Here is a 13271-nt window from a genome sequence, read left to right as displayed (position 1 = left end):
AGATAAAGTACAGACATCTCCGTACCGATGTGCAAGACTATAGTAAACTTGCTTATGACTCATAGAACCTATGGACCTAAAGCTTTGATACCAACTTGTCACAACCCAAAATACCAATTTAAGGATCGTGATGGAACCTAGTCTCTAAGACTAGGTAAGCCTATCACACAACAATATCGGATAGAATATAACAACTTAATATTAAATAAACCTTAGAAAATGCCCAAAACATAGCCAATATAGAAATAGAACAGTCACAATTCCAAAACCCGGTACTACTAAGTCATAAGCTCTACAAGAGGTACATAATAAGTCTTAAAATACAACATTGTTTGGGATACAATAAATAGTAGAAAAGTAAGAATAGAAGGTAATTCCGAGGCCTACAAGCGGAATAATAGGTATACCTTGAAGTCTCCACAACCACTTGGGATCAACTCACTAACGACCAACACACTCTGAGGTACTTGGATTTATACAACAATATGTATAAGCGTAGTATGAGTACACCACAACTGGTACCCAGTAAGTATCAAAACTAACCTCGGTGGAATAGTGACGAGGTTCAAGCCAAGACACTCACTAGACAAATAACTTGTGCAGAATATTAATACAAAACTGACAACGAAAAGTGGTTACGCCCAACTATGCCTTATAAAAGGACAATGCAGACGTTGCAAATATAACCTGAGTATTCCGCCCAAGGTCGAATCCACAGAGAATTAACCTATCAATCACAATCTTTAGAACTACTAAACTCTTGAGAACCAACTTCCCCAGACGTTTGAATCACCGTTGATGGTTTCTTTACTAACTAAGATTGCAAGTAAATAACAAGCTGTAAACTAAAATGCTAAGGTTGTAAACAATAATGAGAAAATGCTAAGGTAATGACTTCCCCTATTGATGGAATCCCTTCTGTTTATGCTTCATACAAATTTACCAACACACCTCTATCAATCATGAACACTTTTCTTACCGTAAATCTCTCCCGAGTAATCACAGTAATATACTATTGCACTCTCCCGAGATACACTAGCTAGCTTTAATTAACACAGTTCACTTAAGATTGCACCCAAGGCTTCGTTATCCCTAATCCCGCCTTTAAACCCGCAGTTATAGATCCCTCTTATACTTTGGGAGTGGTGTTGCTCAACAATAACCTAAATATGCACTCTCTCCCGAGTTATGCACACTAAATAGGCACAGCTAATTGAGGATCCTGTCAATTAACTACAACAAGAACATAGTTGAACAAATAAAGATTGAAACTAGCAATTTGTATTCACATAAACAAGAAGTTCATCCCCCAATAGGTTCCATCAAAACCTTAGACAAAGGATTTAGCTACTCATAACTATGGGTAAACAAACTAAGATAAGATTCATCATAAACTAGCAATAAAAATCAAAGAAAAGAAGAAAGATGTTTTGGGTGATCTCTCACAATTGTTCTTCTTGCCAAAAATACTCTCCAAAACAATACATGCCTCTCTTGGGCGGAGTCTAGTGTTTAAAATAGGGTTTTGGGCTAAAAATCCCGTGTTTTGCACTTTAGTCCCTGAACTTCCTCGCACCTGCCGCGGTTCTGTCGCGGTCGTGGTGGAACCGCAGCCAAACAGCTCCTCTGAATCTCCTTCTGTCCACGAGCAGTCTTCACCGTGGTTCTGCCACGATCACTGTGGAACCGTGGCAGAATCATTTCTCTGATTCTTCAGCCTGTTTTTGCGTGGTTCACTTGGGATATTTCACTGATGGCCTCTCTTTCTTCAATGTTTGACTCCAAAAGTACTCTCTAGCCTTCCCTAGTCATATATAACCTGCAAGTCATGAAAAGCACTAATAAGAGCATTTTGTTATCACTTTTATTATCAAAACTATGCAAGAATGCGGTTATTTAGGACCTGAATATAGTTAAATTCACCTATTATCAACACCATACACTTAAACCTTTGCTCGTCCTCAAGCAAGCTAAACCACACTTCTAAGCTTAACCATTTCATGCATTACCCCAAGTATGTCACACCCGCCATTTTGACGGAACCACCTAAGCAATGTGCCAGTCATACCCCAGATGCAGACTCTACTGCCATGACACACTTGCGCTCACTCTAGTTACTCTAATAGAGGTGAAGACTTACTTTTCCTTCCCGAGTCACATTCCCTCACATCAAAAATCTGAGAGAAGTTCCACACGCATAAAATTCAAACACAAGGAACCGAAGATAGAAAGAATTCACTCACTCTCAGCAAAGAACATTCACATGCCACACAGACACACCATAAGCTTGCCCATAGTGTAGTACTCTACTAATCAGCTGTTTTAGTCAAAGATCAAGAGGTCTTTATTTGGTTGTAATGTAGGCTAAGGGCCGGGTAGGATACATTTGGATGTAGTGACTAACCTCCTTTAGCACTTTTAATACACACTTCCTTTTATCTCAATTTCCCTGCTCAGCCTAATCATTCCTCCACATTTTTGTTTCACAGGTGACCCCTACTTTTCTTTAGGTGCAACTGGCTTCTTGTTTTTTTTAAATGCCAGTGCACTATTCAAATGATTCATTCCTGATTCCCCTTTTTTCGCTAACTCCCTACCACCCCACACTTTGACTTTTGTATGTTCCTTAGTGATTCAAGTGCTTCTTGGAGGTATAGGTTCAAACAATCAGCTATTCAAACACAGGGATATAGGTCATTATAGGGTTATCAAAGAACAAGCTTCAAGCTCAAAAAGTTAACTATGGCAATATAGACAGGTGGATTCACCATTATATATAGGCTTACACAAAGAAATGCCTCAATCATCTCTAAAACCAAACAACTTCTATTTCGCTTTGCAAACACACAGGGCAAGTTCTAGGTATCGCATGCAAGCACAGAATGCAAGTAAAATCTCACACACTTAGCATGTAACTCGTTCTGAATCAGTTTATCAACACACTCATACGAGCGTTCAAGAAAAGCAAAATATGCAAAATTAAGGCATAGATTTACAAGTCCACAACTGAGCCTAGACGTCACACTCTCAAGTTTATTTTAGTTGTTTGCAGGTGTGTACATCCAGGGTAGCATTCTAGCCTTTACCTATCTTAGTCCTAACTAAAAAAGGAAAATCTACCTAACCTGGTTCAAGAAAAATCCTTGGAAAAGAACCGTGGCCAAAAGAAAAACCAAGGGGGACTTACTACACTGCCTAAAAAGGAAAAAAAATAAAGAAAAAAAAACTTCATGGACTACTTCCCTCAAGAGTACTTGTCCAAGCGGTCCGTCCTCAGGAAGAGTCTTCTACCTTTTTTGGTTTTTTTTATCCAATTTGGACCCTCAAGAGACCCTTCGACAAGTGTCCGTCGTTGGGCCAAGTCAGACTCCTCATATAAGTACAGTCAATTGTATACAACAACATCAATTTCATGCTACAACACACACAATGTCTATGTACAGTACACATATCACTAAAGCAAGTCTCCCACCCCACACTTAAAGTCATGGCATGTCTCCATGTCATATCAAGAAGGTAAAGAGCAGAAGGGTAAGAAGACTTCCCTGAGACTAAATCAGAGTTAGAGACTGTGCTGGGGTGGGAGACTTGCTTCCGTAGGCACAATGTAGTCACCAGGGAGGGAAAGTAGAATCCTTTTGACCTCAGCGGGGACCGTATGATCATTTCGTCACCAATAAGCCTTGCCGCATCAAAATCCTTCTTTGTGACGAAGCACTACGTCAAAAGGGCTCTTTGGAAGTTCACATCAGTCGTATTGCTTGAGGGCAAGAACCGGTTGCAAATGATAGTGAGCCAACACTTAGCCAAATGGGTGAACGAATTGGAGTTCAGGGTGATGTGGTCACATATCCAGATTGGTTGCCCCCCTGCGCAGAGTACATCAGTCATAGTATCCCAAGTGACACCTGGGGCATCCTGGTAATAGTCGATGTCACCAGTAAACCGGGGCAGCCGCAATACCTGTCGAATAGTTTCCACTGAGGCATCTACCCATGTGCCTCGTACAGTCACCTTCCGCAGCATATGAGCTGGGCAGTTCGCGTAGAACTCTCGTACAAGCATCCTGTTCATCGTTTCAGGTTCATCAAATAAGAACTCCATTTCCCTCCGCCGTATTTCCTCATACATCTCCTCCTTTTCTGCACGGAGGGCTGCCCTGTTAATTGGTATTTCAAGGATGAAGCTCTTTGAGGCCTTGGCATAAAAGTCGTCCTCTGCCACTTCGGATTCGAACCTAGAAGCATCATAAGTAGGCTGTTGGGACGTGCCTGCCGATCTCTTCTGCTTCTTACGAGCCATATGACCTGCAAAGAATACAGAAAAACCATCAAATATATCCTACATGTGCCAGCCGGATGATTACTCAGACTTCACCACCCGATGGCACCAAATAATATCTCCTATTTATTCCATTTAGACACTATGCCAAACCCTAAACTCATGATGTGTTCAAAGTTACAATCTCCACAATGGCCCCACAAGCATACAACACCCCACACTTACTGCTTCAAGTGAGTCACATTAAAAATAACACCACATTTACCAAATACAATACCACCACAACCTAGGGTAGGCCCAAAATGCCTCAAAATAGCACCACAAGCCTCAAATTCCCGGCTAAAAAGGTCCCACCACCAAGCTACACCGCAGAAATTACTTCTAGACCTCCAAAACATCTAAACAACCTCCACAATCGAAGTAGAAGAAAGACCCAACCATTTTAGCACCAAATAAATCCACAAGAAGCAAATACAACAATAAAACAAAGAGAAGAAGCAAAAATTGAAAGGAAATCTACACTATTCCTACCTAGGGTTTAACTAAATAAGTTTAGATCAAATTTACACTAAGTTAGAAGATGAAATAGAGAGAGAGAGAGAGAAACTTACTTGTTTTGTTGAGGGAAAGTGGGTGGTGAAGGTGGAAAGTAGGGGAGGATGATAATGAAGTTTTGTGAAGATGAGAGGAGAAGAGAGAAGATAGAGAGAGGTTAGAGAGAAATTAGAGAGAAAGGAGTGGGGGGTTATTTTTTATTTGTGGTTCTGGGCTGGTGGGAGAGGGTTTAGTGGTAGGTGGGAGGGTATCTTTTTTAAAGGAGAAAAGAAAAAAAATTAAAACAAAATAGAAAAAAAACTTACCTGGACCCCGTTTGCGTCTGTCGCGGTTCTGTCGCGGTCACGGTAGGACCGCGGTAGGCCAAGTTCAGATGGCCCTCTTGACCGCGGTTTGACCGCGGTCGCGGTGCAACCGCGATGGCCTGGGTTCAGAGAAGGGTCAGGACCACAGTTTGACCGCGGTCGCGGTAGAACCGCGGCCTAAGCCCATCTCTGATTCTGACGCCTTTTTTTATTTTATTTTAAGAAGAGTTACACTTACAACAATTTCATGGGTTGCCTCCCATGCAGCGCCTGATTTAACGTCGTGGCACGACCCAGATGAGTGCAGTTAAAGCTCGCTCGACCTCTGTGGTTCAGTCAACTACAGTTGAGACCCTTCCTTGGGCTCGCTCATACCCACATACAACTTCAATATCTGACCATTGACTCTAAATGTACGAGAGTCATTCTCAATGGCAACGTCAACCGCTCCTGACTGGAAAACTTCAACTACTCGAAATGGTCCAGACCATCGTGACTTCAGCTTACCTGGGAACAACCTCAGTCTTGAGTTGTATAGCAATACCATGTCCCCAGGTTTGAAATTTCGCTCAACAATGTTCTGATCATGTAGCCTCTTCATTCTCTCTTTGTACAACCTTGTGCTCTCAAAAGCAAGATACCTGAACTCCTCGAGCTCATGCAATTCTGTGACTCTTGACGTGCCCACAGCTTCCATGTCTAAGTTTAGTTGTTTCATTGCCCACCACGCTTTATGCTTGAGTTCTACAGGTAGGTGACAGGCCTTCCCAAACACTAACTTGTATGGTGACATACCAATTGGTGTCTTGAAAGCTGTTCTGTAGGCCCAAAGTGCATCATCTAGCTTCCTTGCCCAATCAGTTCTTTTGGCATTTACAGTTTTCGTTAACACACTCTTGATTTCCCTGTTGGATACCTCAACCTGTCCACTAGTTTGTGGGTGGTATGGAGTAGCCACCTTATGGCGCATATCATATTTTATAAGCAACTTCTCGAAGGCTCTATTGCAGAAGTGAGTGCCTTCGTCGCTGATAATTGCACGTGGTGTCCCAAAGCGGGTGAATATGTTCTTCTTTAGAAACCCCACCACCACTTTCGCATCATTGGTGGGCAACGCTACAGCTTCCACCCACTTGGACACATAGTCTACAGCAACAAGGATGTACTTATTGCCATAGGAGCTGACGAAGGGACCCATGAAATCAATCCCCCAGACGTCGAACACTTCTATCTCCTGAATTGGGTTCATGGGCATCTCGTGGCGCCGGGAAATGTTCCCGGTGCGTTGACATTCATTACAACCCTTCACCCATGAGTGAGCATCTTTAAACACAGTCGGCCAGAAAAATCCGGCTTCTAGCACCTTTGCTGCTGTCCTGATCCCTCCAAAGTGTCCACCATAAGTCGATGCATGACAAGCTTGCAAAATAGAAGATTGTTCTATCTCGGAGACGCATCTCCGGATCATGTTATCCAGGCATATTCAAAAGAGATAGGGCTCATCCCAATAGTACAAGCGGCTTTCACGAAAAAATTGTTTCCTCTGGACCGATGAAAGGTCGTGAGGAACTATACCACTGGCCAGGTAATTGGCCAAGTCTGCATACCATGGCGCTTCCTGATGAGTGGTGGCGAGCAGTTGCTCGTCCAGAAAAGTTTCCAGAATTTTCTCAACTTCAATTGCATTTTCAACTCCCTCAAGTCGTGATAGGTGATCAGCGACTTGATTCTCAGTGCCCTTGCGGTCACGTATTTCAAGATTGAACTCTTGCAGCAGCAACACCCAACGAATCAGGCGTGGCTTAGAGTCTTTCTTTTCTATTAAGTACCTGAGAGCGGCATGGTCAGTGTAGACGATTACCTTTGATCCTATCAGGTAGGATCGGAACTTGTCGAATGCGAACACTACAACTAGTATCTCCTTTTCAGTCACTGTATAGTTCAACTGGGCTCCACTCAGCGTTCTGCTGGCGTAGTAGATTGGGTGCATCAATTTGTCCTTCCGCTAGCCCAGCACTGCCCCCACTGCGTAGTCACTAGCGTCACATATTAGTTCGAATGGTTGCTCCCAGTTGGGGGCAACAATGATGGGTGTTGTGACCAGCCTCTGCTTCAACTCCTCAAACGCTACCCTGCAATCATCAGAAAATACAAACGGGTGATCTTTCTCTAATAACTTACAGAGAGGTTTGGTGATTTTGGAGAAGTCTTTTATGAACCACCGGTAGAAACCGGCATGTCCAAGAAAACTTCTGATTGCTTTGACCGAAGTTGGTGGAGGCAACTTTGCTATTACATCAACCTTTGCTCGATCTACTTCTATTCCCTTGCTTGACACCCGGTGCCCCAAGACTATGCCTTCTTGTACCATGAAATGGCAATTCTCCCAGTTCAGCACCAGATTAGTCTCGATGCACCGTTTCAGCACACGCGTCAGATTCACCAGACACTCATCAAATGAACTTCCCACCACTGAGAAGTCATCCATGAACACCTCCATTATATCCTCAACCATGTCAGTGAATATGGCCATCATGCACCGTTGGAATGTGGCGGGTGCATTGCATAGGCCAAAGGGCATCCTCCTAAAGGCATAAATGCCATAAGGGAATGTGAAGGAGGTTTTCTCTCGGTCCTCAGGTGCAATGGAAATCTGATTGTACTCTGAGTACCCATCCAGAAAACAAAAGTGTGACCTCCCTGCCAATCTATCCAGCATCTGATCGATGAAGGGAAGTGGGAAGTGGTCTTTCCGGGTGGCTAGATTCAACTTTCGATAATCCATGCAAATTTTCCAGCCTGTGACGGTTCTCGTTGAGATTAGTTCATTGTTGTCATTCTTCACAACCGTCATGCCACCCTTCTTAGGCACACATTGAACCGGGCTAACCCAGCTGCTGTCAGAGATTGGGAAAATAATTCCCGCATCTAACCACTTTATCACCCCTTCTTCACCACTTCCTTCATATTTGGGTTCAGCCTCCTCTGATGTTCCCTAGAAGGTTTGTGCCCCTCTTCCGGCAGAATCTTATGCATGCGGTAAGCGGGGCTGATTCCCTTGATGTCTGTCATGGTCCACCCAATGGCAGTTTTGCACTCCTTCAATACCTATAGAAGTTGTTGGACCTGCACATCTAACAAACCAGATGAGATAATAACATGTAGAGTGGAGTCAGGTCCTAGAAATTCATACCTGAGGTGGCCTGGCAATGGCTTTAGTTCCAGCTTCGGTGGTTCTTCAATGGATGGCTTAGCTGGAGGAGTCTCCCTCTTTTCTAAGTGTAGGGGCTCAAACTCTAGATTTCTTTCCCAAGACCCTCTACCTTCTAGTGCCAACACCCATTCCGCCAAGTTCTCACTATTCACTTCCTCCAAATTCGTCAAACATACAGCTAGGGGATCCTCAACCGTCAACACTTCATCATCAGACTGTACGATTACATCCACGACATCAATAAGAGAGTAATTGGCGAACTCACTTGGCCGCCTCATAGATTTCTGCACATTGAATACAATCTCTTCGTCATTGAGCCTCATCTTAAGTTCCCTAGTCTCACAATCAATAAGAGCTCTCCCTGTGGCCAAGAATGGTCTTCCTAAGATGATAGGAATTTCTTCATCCACTTTGCAATCCAATATCACAAAATCTGCAGGGAACACGAATTTCCCCACCTGAATAAGTACATCATCAAGGATCCCAAATGGACGCTTCACAGTCGTGTCAGCCAGCTGCAACAACATAGAGGTGGGTCTAGCTCTCCCAATTCCCAACCTTTTGTAAATGAACAGGGGTATAAGATTAATGCCGGCCCCTAAATCACAAAGTGCTTTCGCAAAAGCAAAGTTTCCAATAGTGCATGGAATAGTAAAACTCCCTGGATCAGAGAGCTTTTCAGCAACAGGTCTAGTTACCACTGCACTGCACGTCTGAGTAAGTGTCACTGTGGCCAAGTCTTGGAAGTCAAATTTCTGGGACATTAAATCTTTCATCATTTTTGCGTATCCAGGCATCTCCTTTAAAGCTTCAATCAATGGAATATTAACCTGAATTTGCTTGAGCATCTCAAAGAACTTTTTGTACTGCTCCTCCTTTTGATGCTTGGCCAACCTCTGTGGAAATGGAGCAGGAGGTCTTTTCTTCCCAATCTCTTGGGACTTTTCTTTCTCAGCTACTATCTCTACTACCGGCTCTTCAACTGCTTCAGCAACTTTCTCGGTCTCCTGCTGAGTATTCTTTTCTTCCTGAGCAGGCTGGATTGTCACATCTGTCAGCCTTGTGGAATCATCTAGCTCAATGGGTACCTGAATGAGTATCTCAGCCTGTATATTGTCACGAGCTCTCTCCTGCTCTACATCAAGATCCCTGCCATTACGGAGACTCACCGCCATCAGCTGCTTCGGGCCCTGATCTTTAGGATTGATTTGGGTATCTGCAGGTAATGTCCCCTGAGGACGATTGTTCAAAGACATTGAAATTTGGCCCAATTGCACTTCAATATTTTTGATTGCTGTGTCATGTGCATCTACTCTTTAATTTATTTTTGCATTGGACCCAATCACCTGCTGCATCATTGCTTCAAGTCTTGTGAACCCATCTTCTTGCCTTCCACCATGCTGTTGCTGAGGTGGGAGATACCCTTGCTGTTGGTTGTTGTACCCCTGTGACCTTGGATAAGGTGCCATATTGTTGGGGGGTCTCATACCTCCCATGTTTCCAGCGTTGTACTGTGGCTGAGGTGGTCTGTATAGCTGCTGAGTTTGCTGACCCCAGTTCTGATTGCCCTGTCTCTGGCCTCCATAGTTTGACACATAGTTCATGTCCTCAGGGTGTTGATGATGATGATCATGTTCAGCATTCCACGGATTACCAATTGGCTGACTAATACAAGATGTGCACAAAGCCCCCATTGGTGGTATCTACAATGTGTACTTGCTGTTTCTGCCCCGATTCCTCCACCTTTTTGGTGAGTATGCTCATCTGTGTCAAAAGGGTCACCACATTTTCAGCCATGGAATTTGATAGGTCAAAAGGCACTGAGTGTACCACTGGAGTGATAGGTGCATTCCTCGTCGTCCACCTCGAATTTTGAGCCATTTTGTCAAGCAGACTCTGACCTTCTCTCCAAGTTTTGCTAAAAAACACCCCACCAGCTGAGGCATCTACAATGTTCTTCATGCTATCTGACAGTCCCATGTAAAATCGTTGTCCCAACATCTGATCTGGAATACCATGGTGTGGACATATAACCAACATTCCTTTAAACCGGCTCCATGTCTCATGTAGTGTCTCCATTGGTTTCTGTTTAAAGCTTACGATTTCATCAATTTGTTGAGCTGTTTTTTTGGGCGGGTGGAACTTGATGTGAAATTGCTTGACTAGCTCATCCCAAGTTTCTATAGAGTTTATAGGGAGTGAGTTTAGCCAGACCTGAGCAACTCCTGTCACCGAGAATGGAAATAATAACAGTCTGATTGCTTCCGGAGTTATGTTGGGTTGCCTTTGAGTTTTGCAAATTGATAGGAAGTTAGTACTGCTGAGGATCTTCGGCTAGTGTCCCAGAAAATAATCCCTTATTTTGCAGCAAGTGCAGTGTATTGTTCGTGATCTGGAACGATTCAGCTTGTATCGTGGGCACAACAATGGCAGTGGCCAGATTGTCAGCTGTGGGTTGTGCCCAGTCATATAGTGCAGCCTCAGGCACAGGAAGTGCCCTATCTCTAACGTTTCCGTTGACGTTGTCTACGTCACCCATGTCAATTTCGAGGTTGTGTGTTTGATGAGGTTGTTGAAGTCTTTTGTTGGCACGGTTCAATATCCGGAATGTTTTCTCTGGGTCTGAGAGTCCTTCAAGTACTTCTCCAGTCCTCGTAGAGTTTCTAGGCATACACATATGCAACCACGTCAACAACCGTCAAAAATTTTCAATCAAATCTTGGTGTAGAGAAGACTGACTATACTAAGAATTTGTTGTATTTCTATCAATGGTAATTGATAATTCCGTTAATTCCCCGGCAACGGCGCCAAAATTTGGTTACGCCCAACTATGACTTATAAAAAGGACAATGTGAACGTTGCAAATATAACCTGAGTATTCCGCCCAGGGTCGAATCCACAGAGAATTAACCTATCAATCATAATCTTTAGAACTACTAAACTCGTGAGAACCAAATTACCCAGACGTTTGAATCACCGTTGATGGTTTCTTTACTAACTAAGATTGCAAGTAAACAACAAGCTGTAAACTAAAATGCTAAGGTTGTAAACAATAATGGGAAAATGCTAAGGTAATGACTTCCCCTATTGATGGAATCCCTTCTGTTTATGCTTCATACAAATTGACCAACACACCTCTATCAATCATGAACACTTTTCTTACCGTAAATCTCTCTCGAGTAATCACAGTAATATACTATTGCACTCTCCCGAGATACACTAGCTAGCTTTAATTAACACAGTTCACTTAAGATTGCACCCAAGTCTTCTTTATCCCTAATCCCGCCTTTAAACCCGCAGTTATAGATCCCTCTTATACTTTGGGAGTGGTGTTGCTCAACAATAACCTAAATATGCACTCTCTCCCGAGTTATGCACACTAAATAGGCACAGCTAATTGAGGATCCTGTCAATTAACTACAACAAGAACATAGTTGAACAAATAAAGATTGAAACTAGCAATTTGTATTCACATAAACAAGAAGTTCATCCCCCAATAGGTTCCATCAAAACCTTAGACAAAGGATTTAGCTACTCATAACTATGGGTAAACAAACTAAGATAAGATTCATCATAAACTAGCAATAAAAATCAAAGAAAAGAAGAAAGATGTTTTGGGTGATCTCTCACAATTGTTCTTCTTGCCAAAAATACTCTCCAAAACAATACATGCCTCTCTTGGGCGGAGTCTAGTGTTTAAAATAGGGGTTTGGGCTAAAAATCCCGTGTTTTGCACTTTAGTCCCTGAACTTCCTCGCGCCTGCCGCAACAGCTCCTCTGAATCTCCTTCTATCCGCGAGCAGTCTTCACCGCGGTTCTGCTACGGTCGCGGTGGAACCGCGGCAGAATCATTTCTCTGATTCTTCAGCCTGTTTTTGCGTGGTTCACTTGGGATATTTCACGGATGGCCTCTCTTTCTTCAATTTTTGACTCCAAAAGTACTCCCTAGCCTTCCCTAGTCATATATAACCTGCAAGTCATGAAAAGCACTAATAAGAGCATTTTGTTATCACTTTTATTATCAAAACTATGCAAGAAGGCAGTTATTTAGGGCCTGAATATAGTTAAATTCACCTATTATCAAAAAGCATAACATAATAAATATCCACAAAAAATAGGACATGTGATAACAGAACAAATTAACCAACAACTCATAAATCACAAAGTGAGATCATTTAAGGAAAGCAAGGATATGTTCAAATCATCAACCCATTCCAACTCAAGATAACATCAAGAATAAACCCGAAATACCACATAACTTAATCAACAAGCCACTCTTATATGATGTCGTGTGAGCTTCAAATTGAAAAATTTTCCCCTCATATAGCTGCAAGCGCATAAGCTCCTTTATCTCACCGCGTGTGTATCACAATGAAGCATTCCCTTTATTTGCAACATGCGCATAAACCCCCTTATCTCGCCGCATATGCATCAATAAACACCACTCTTATGTCGTCATATGTGCATCTCGCCACCCTTATACTTCATACAATAACAATCACCTGCACATCATATACACATGTGCCACAACATCACCACAACAACAATACCAAAGTCATAGAAAGATATATCCCATGACTCAATAACATTGTGTACAAGAACCATAATAATAACATATGGGTGCAAGGAGTGAACAATGATAAAACATGTATCATCTAACAAACAATTCCAATTCAAGGCATATGAATAACCTAAAGTCCAATCTGGTCAATTATTACACATACGCTCGTGTACACACTCATCACCTTATGTACACGTCGTTTCACATAGCAAAAATAATGCAAATCATACAAAGTACTAAGGGGTAATTCTCTCACACAAAGTTAGACAAGATACTTACCTCAATTGGTCTAATTCAATACTCTAAAAATGCTTTCCCCTTAAAATTTATCCCCGCTCGGCTCAAATCTAGCAAA

At 42.6% G+C, this 13271-nt stretch overlaps 1 protein-coding gene across 1 annotated transcript; it reads right to left on the bottom strand.

Moving 5' to 3' along the window:
* Positions 1-8169: 8169 nt before the first annotated feature.
* On the bottom strand, positions 8170-10434 carry LOC138869019 (uncharacterized). The gene is made up of 4 exons (XM_070146606.1): positions 10072-10434; positions 9702-10016; positions 8335-9587; positions 8170-8275 (listed from the first exon to the last, which is right to left on the bottom strand). Exons 1-4 carry the CDS (start codon positions 10432-10434, stop codon positions 8170-8172), a joined length of 2037 nt encoding a protein of 678 aa, XP_070002707.1.
* Between the last annotated feature and the right edge of the window lie 2837 nt (positions 10435-13271).

The sequence above is a fragment of the Nicotiana sylvestris genome, chromosome 5 (assembly GCF_000393655.2).
Source record: "Nicotiana sylvestris chromosome 5, ASM39365v2, whole genome shotgun sequence".
Classification (NCBI taxonomy): Eukaryota; Viridiplantae; Streptophyta; class Magnoliopsida; order Solanales; family Solanaceae; genus Nicotiana; species Nicotiana sylvestris.
Note: the sequence above shows the minus strand (reverse complement) of the source record. Positions and strands in the feature narration are given on the sequence as shown.

What these genes read in the sequence shown, in the direction of transcription:
- LOC138869019 (XM_070146606.1), bottom strand. Translation starts at nt 10,434, where the DNA reads ATGGAGACACTACATGAGACATGGAGCCGGTTTAAAGGAATGTTGGTT. An exon ending in AATCGGGGCAGAAACAGCAA is followed by an intron (nt 10,017 to 10,071) that starts GTACACATTGTA and finishes TGTATTAGTCAG; the next exon opens with CCAATTGGTAATCCGTGGAA. An exon ending in TTGAAGCAATGATGCAGCAG is followed by an intron (nt 9,588 to 9,701) that starts GTGATTGGGTCC and finishes AATCGTCCTCAG; the next exon opens with GGGACATTACCTGCAGATAC.